Source organism: Nannospalax galili, unplaced genomic scaffold (genome assembly GCF_000622305.1).
Source record: "Nannospalax galili isolate Female #2095 unplaced genomic scaffold, S.galili_v1.0 scaffold1048, whole genome shotgun sequence".
Taxonomy (NCBI): domain Eukaryota; kingdom Metazoa; phylum Chordata; class Mammalia; order Rodentia; family Spalacidae; genus Nannospalax; species Nannospalax galili.
This window is the reverse complement of record NW_008358214.1, coordinates 29,644-36,350: the sequence shown is the minus strand read 5'-3', so window position 1 is coordinate 36,350 and position 6,707 is coordinate 29,644. Positions and strand designations below refer to the sequence as shown.

The 6,707-nt window shown below is 46.4% G+C and overlaps 1 protein-coding gene across 1 annotated transcript in view; it reads left to right on the top strand.

Moving 5' to 3' along the window:
* Nucleotides 1–4,701: 4,701 nt before the first annotated feature.
* Nucleotides 4,702–6,707, top strand: part of LOC103724467 (DNA-(apurinic or apyrimidinic site) lyase-like) — a gene marked incomplete at its 3' end in the record, with an annotated part of 14,519 nt that continues 12,513 nt past the window's right edge. Inside the window, exons 1-5 of the mRNA XM_008821563.3 lie at nucleotides 4,702–4,840; nucleotides 4,943–5,068; nucleotides 5,270–5,457; nucleotides 6,105–6,297; nucleotides 6,427–6,702. Coding sequence (XP_008819785.1) covers nucleotides 4,798–4,840; nucleotides 4,943–5,068; nucleotides 5,270–5,457; nucleotides 6,105–6,297; nucleotides 6,427–6,702 — 826 coding nt within the window. The remainder of the gene's footprint in view (nucleotides 4,841–4,942; nucleotides 5,069–5,269; nucleotides 5,458–6,104; nucleotides 6,298–6,426; nucleotides 6,703–6,707) is intronic.

Sequence of the window (6,707 nt, the reverse complement as noted above, 5' to 3'; positions counted from 1 at the left end):
CAAAAACTCTACCTCTGACTGACACCCCTAGCCCCTGACCATCTAACTAGTGTGTGTCAGCAGCTTTTAGATTAAATCATTTTGCCAGTTCCATGCAGTACACCAAAAATGTATTTCATTGGTCTTTAAATGCTGCAGTAGCATATCCCTAACAATCTGCACTAGTTTTGGTGTGTCTGGATGATAATATTGGGATATTTGGATCAAGGCCCAGTCAGAAAACAGAAATCAAAGCAGTTGTTTTTACAGACAATTTAAGAAATTGCTGGAAGAGATATGGAGGGCTAGAAGGGACAAGGGAACACAGCAGCAGCAGAGGGACTTAAGGCAGGAAGCAGCTGCCGTTCAACTAGGCAGAGGGAATCCTTGGGCTGCAGGGACTCAGGACCCAGAGGAGGGAGCAGTCCCAGACTGCTGCTGATCTGAAGCTCAGCACTGAGGCTGGATACGGAGAATGGATTAAATCCTAGAAACCAGAACCAGCTGCTGCAGCCAGGGAGACTCATCCCTTGGTAACACTGTTACCAAGAACAAGCAAATGTGAAGGAGCAAGGTCCTTCCCTCCTCCAGCCTTCCAGTTCCTCATGCACCCCCTCCTGACAAAACCTCCCAGGAAATGTTTGCTGAGTGCCACCTAGACACACTGTGGAAGGATGAACTTCCAGATTGTCTTAATCAGCAGCATAGTTAACTCACCATCACAAACACCACCTGTCCTAATACAGGTGTCATGATGCCTAGTAGACACAGTTGCTATACTATATACAACGGGTATATTGTCAGCAATGCATTTTGAAAATAGTGGACACAATAGCCACACCCTTTATAAATACAATAACTGCAGTCTATGTAAGTGCACTCAGCTATGTCAGAGACAGGCACATGTTTGCCCACAACAAAACAATTTATTGAATGAATATAAATTCACAGCCTAGGTCAGTTTCATTGGCTTTAATATTCCTGATTTTACTTGTATCCACAGCCCCAGCAATCACAACTTCCTTTATATAAACCAGTATTAACTCTAAGGTTGTTGTGAATAGGGAGACGTGCCTCATCCTGGACTCCCTCCAATCCCAACCACAGTAGTAGTCTCAGTTCTTGAGGTCCAGAAGGAGAAGAATTCATGTGGGGACACAGGTAAGAAAGGGATTTCAGCAGATGAGAAAGCAAAAGTAGAAAGTACGTCCACTCTCAGGAGCAGAGGACAGACTGAGCAGAGCACAAAGGGCTGCCTGGTAACTGGACTTACGACTCCTAGTCTCCCATTTCTCCTCCCCTTGCCCACCCTTAGGATGGCTGGGTGGTCTCCTTCCTGGAATAAGTGGAAACTTTCTTAGAAACTGCCCTTACCCACAATTCAGTCTGTTACAACTAGATGCATTCCGTTTAAGAAGATGTGTAAGTATGTGACCGCCCACAAAGCTGAGAAATTTACTAAGGGAAAGGGTAACAGTGCCTTGCATCACTCCTTGGTGTGGGGGTATTTCCTGAGAGCTGGCCAGAGCCTGCCAAGACCAAGCTAGGCTTTTTTCCCCCCTCAGAGCCTCATCCTTCCTCTTTTCTGGTCAACTTAGCTGTCTCATAGCAACTGCAAGCCCTCTTATCTACCTTTCTCACTGTTCCCCAGCTTTGCCATTTTCACCCTCACATTCATTTTAGCACTAACATTTGTTTTAGCATTTGTTTTCACAAGATCACATGCTACACATCACACAGCTGTGCGTGACTGAAGGCTCACAGAGGCGGTACTGAAAGTAGAGTCAGAGAGCTAAGGGAGATGGCAAGGAAAATCTTCTGTAGAGGATAGGGTAAGTTTTGCAAACCAAGGCGCAGGTGCAGAGCTGTTCAGGCACAGAGTTGTCAAGTGTAGATCTCGTAGCAGCAGTTTTGAGTACCATCTTGAAGTAGGCCAGGTATCACAGGCTGAAGAAAACGTGCTTTAGCAAGCGTCCAGGGATGAGCAGAGCTCCTTCGCTCCGGCACGTTTCCTGGACAAAGTTCACAAGTGACCAGGTGAGTGTGCCTACCATGTCTCAGTCTTGGGGTGCTCCTTTTACAGTCTCAGGCAAGGGCGATCAATAATTTTGTCTGTTTCTGATATATGACATATTCTCATTTATAATTATTTACCAGCACAGATAAATTACTTATGAGTTTGTGACTCTGGGAATGCCGGTAAATGGCGGTACTTTCCTGTGTAAACAAGGTTATTCTACCTTAGCATTTATGCTCAAAATGGAGTAATATCGGTAAAAACTGTTACTATGTAACTGGAGTAACTCAAGGCTAAGCAGAGTTTGATAGTTGCTGTTCTATCCAAAATAGACTAACCCTGGGGCTGGAGAGATGGTTTAGCAGTTAAGAGCACTGACTGTTCTTGCCCAGGACCTGGGTTTGATGAAAAAGTCAAAGGCTTTGGAAGAAAGATATGAGACTGAGGTTTGCTCCAGTAAAACATTATGAACAGATCAGTAAGTGCATCAGACCTGAACATATCAATGAGTTGAGATGAGATGGGATTGGGGGTCGGTGTGTGAGGCCTTGCCATCGGTTTCACCCAAGTCTTTTAAGTAACAGTGATTTCCCAAAACACAAACAAGGAGGGGATTTCTTTGATCTTCAACATTTTCCAGGAGTACAGGGACAGGGTTGAGGTCAATACTGCCCCCTGAGGAGAGCCACTGGGGATGCTCTGGGTCACTCTATCTTGTTTTTTACACCTTTTTTTTCTAAATTATTTATTTAACAGCCACATACTTAGAAGAAGCATTTCGTTACAACAGCATTGACATATTCAATAACAATTTCCAGAGCTAAGGTTCATCTCTTTCAAAATTGGCTAAATTTTTAGGTTTACAGTTGAATTCATACAGTTATACAATATTGTACTCAGTATAAACCCTATAAGACATAAAATTGAATACGTCATTGACATATGCAATAACAATTTCCAGAGCTAAGGTTCATCTCTTTCAAAATTGGCTAAATTTTTAGGTTTACAGTTGAATTCATACAGTTATACAATATTGTACTCAGTATAATCCCTATAAGACATAAAATTGAATGAGGTTTTAACCTTTAAAAAAGATCTCCAGTTCATTTTAAAATATGCTGTTTCATACAGAGAAACTCATTTTTAATGCTACTTAATGCTCAGATGTTTGCACATGTGTCTCTAATCTCTATGTATCTGATTATTACTAGTCACAGTCAGTTACACTCAGAACCTTGGCACCTGAGTATGGATATGAAGTCATCAGGTAGATTTCAATGGAAATGTTTATTACCTCTACTAATTAACATGAAATAAATTTGTATGCTTCCTCCTCAAATATAAGTACATTATTTTTTATATTTTGTATTACAAACATCTGTGAAAATTGATAATACATATGTTACCCTAAATTATAGCACATTTTTTGGGTCTTTTTGAGACAGGGTCTCCCTGTAGCCCTAGCTATCCTGGAAATCAGTATGTAGACCAGGCTGGCATTGAACTCACAGAGAGCCCCCTGCCTCTGCCTCCGGAGTTCTGGGATTAAAAGGCATGTGCCACCATGCCCAGCAATAGAACATATTTTTTTTAAAAATTAGATATGTATATGAAAACATGAAATTAATATTTTATGATGTGTAATATCTTTGTTCACCCCTGTTCAATCTGACACTAAAGACTGATCATACAAATGTTTTTTTGGAATATTTTTTGATCTTTAAGATGTTCTATAACAGGGGCTGGAGAGATGGCTCAGCGGTTAAGAGCATTGACTGCTCTTGCAGAGGATCTGGGTTCGATTCCCAGCACCCACATAGCAGCTAACAACTGTATAAAACGCCAGTTTCACCCTCTTCTGACCTCCACGGGCACTGCCCAACATGGGTGCAGGCACATAAAAACAAAATATTTTTTAAAGAACTTGCACAGTGTCTTGGGGTCCTACGTAGTCAAGACCAAGTGATACCCATTTTCATGTTATGAGTAAGGCACAGAAACATAAAAGATTTAGTAAAAGCTTTGTAAAGCCAGCCCCTTCTCAGCTAGGAGTCCTGCTTTTTCTTTTTTCTCTTCATTCTATTTTTATTCTTTAGTACACCATCTTGCTGTAGTGAAAAACACTCCATGTGCAGCTACAGAGCAGTCTGTAACACATATTTTTCAACGCTCATAACAAACACGGTTCTCGACGAACTCTGGACGAACCCACAGGACCCAGGTTCGTGAACCTGTGACTGCAGGAGTTCCGTCGCCAGGGTTTGTTAAGGGGCGGCAAACCTGCAGTGCCAACACTCGGGGAGCCAGGGCGCGGAGAAGCCCAGTCCCGGCCGCGGCCGCTCACCTGTGCCCGGGGCGGTGATGTAGGTGCGCCGCGGGTTCGCCAGCACGAGGCCGTCGCGTACCACGCCCACGCCGATCTTGTTGGCGCTGCCTTCGAACCCCAGCACGGCGGGCATGGCGGGCCGCACTGCACCCGCAGCCTGGGAGCTCGGCCGCCCCCGACTCGGGATCCTCGGGAACCGGCAGCACCGAGAACAGCCCGAGAACCGAGACTCGGGACCTTCCGGCGCCGCGGGAGCGCCAAGCCAGGGGGCCTCTGTCACGTGGTGCCGTGCCAACCAATTACCGTGCCCCGAGGCCACGTGGGCTCTCGGGTCACGTGACCACGCCAGCCGCCCACGTGGGGACGGGCGCTCTCGGTTCTTTGTGCTTGGTGGGGATTCTTGGCTGCGCCCGGAGGTTGAGTAAAGCTTGTTCTAGTGGGTTCGGTGTCCACGCCGCGGCTGGGGCGGGCACCGATGCGGGCATGCTGCAGTTTGGACCGCGCGGCGGGGCCGGGAGGTGCGGGAAGTCAGGACCGAATGGCGGCAGGAGGCGTGGGACCGCTTGAGGAGCGAGGCTCGTTCCTCTCCTCGTGGACTTGACTTTTCTTTTCGTCTGTAGGCAACGTAGTAAAAACGCTACTTCGGTTCGCGGCGTGGTCCAGGCGCCGGACGTCTTTCGTCACAGGGATGCCAAAGCGTGGGAAAAAGAGAGTGGCGGCCGAAGACGGGGAAGAGCCCCAGCGGGGTAAGGGAGTTGCACTGAACTCCTTCCTGTCCTTGCGAACTGCGCATGGGTGTTTCTAACCACCGTGAAAGGTAGAGAGGCCAAGTTATTTGTGCAGGTGTTTGAGAAGTCAGGGCAGCAGAGGTGCGCTTGGGCCTAGAGATAACTCTGGATTGGGGTTGGAAACCGCCAGCTTGTATCACTGTTAACTCGCTTTTACAGAGCCAGAGACCAAGAAGAGTAAGGTGGGAGCAAAGAAAAACGAGAAAGAGGCGACAGGAGACGGCGCAGTTCTGTATGAGGACCCTCCAGATCAGAAAACCTCGCCCAGTGGCAAATCCGCTACAATCAAGATATGCTCCTGGAATGTGGACGGGCTTCGAGCCTGGATTAAGAAGAAAGGTTTAGATGTGAGTACAGTTGAGGGGATTTGACAGCCTGATCCCGGGGTGCGTCACCTGATTTCAGCCGCCAGGATGTTACTTATCTCTGGCCTGTAGTTTTCTAGTGGGATGGTTCATCGACTGTTACCTAAATATCTATCCCTTCCTTCAATTCCATTACAATCCCCTCGTGAAGTACCTTTTCCTCTTCCCGAGAAAGTTGCAAAAGCCGGTTTCCAGGACTTCATTCTAGCTCTAGCATATCCCCCATCTGATACTAAGTTCTAAGCTGAGGGATAGTGCAGACGTCACTTGCTTCTCTTCAGAGGACCCAGGTTGGGTGCCCATCACCCCCTGGGATGGCTCATAAGGCCTGTAACTCAAGCTCCAGGGGATCTGATGTCCTCTTCTGGCCTCCATGGGCACCTGCACACTTGTACTATACACTCACATTCACATAAATAAAAAAAATCTTAAAAAACAACCAATACTGTTAGTTATCCACTGGTTGTAGAAGAAATAGTGTCCTTAGTACATCATTTAAAGACATTCTTCAAATTACAAATGCATGATTTATAATTGTCCTGCTACTTATGCACAGGGATGGTTATGTGCACATGAAGTTGTTCACTAAAAGCCTGCCAAGTTGGTAACCTTCCAGGTTTTTCATTCAGTGGGTGAAGGAAGAAGCCCCAGATATCCTGTGCCTCCAAGAGACGAAATGTTCAGAAAACAAACTACCAGCTGAACTTCAAGAGCTGCCTGGACTTTCTCATCAGTACTGGTCAGCTCCCTCCGACAAAGAAGGATATAGTGGTGTGGGTCTACTTTCCCGCCAGTGCCCACTCAAAGTGTCCTATGGCATTGGTGAGACTGTTGGTTCCTAACGTCTAAGCTTTTCACAGTTAATACTGCCCCCGCCCTGATGTTTATCCCTTTGTTCTATGCTTTTCCTTTTCTGGTTCTGTTATGCTGATCCTCAGTTTATTTCTATAGGTGAGGAAGAACATGATCAAGAAGGCCGGGTGATTGTGGCTGAATTTGAGTCATTTGTGCTGGTCACAGCCTATGTACCTAATGCAGGCCGTGGTCTGGTGAGACTGGAGTACCGGCAGAGCTGGGATGAAGCCTTCAGAAAGTTTCTGAAGGGCTTGGCTTCCCGTAAGCCCCTTGTGCTATGTGGGGACCTCAATGTGGCTCATGAAGAAATTGATCTTCGTAACCCCAAAGGAAACAAAAAGAACGCTGGCTTCACTCCCCAAGAGCGGCAAGGTTTC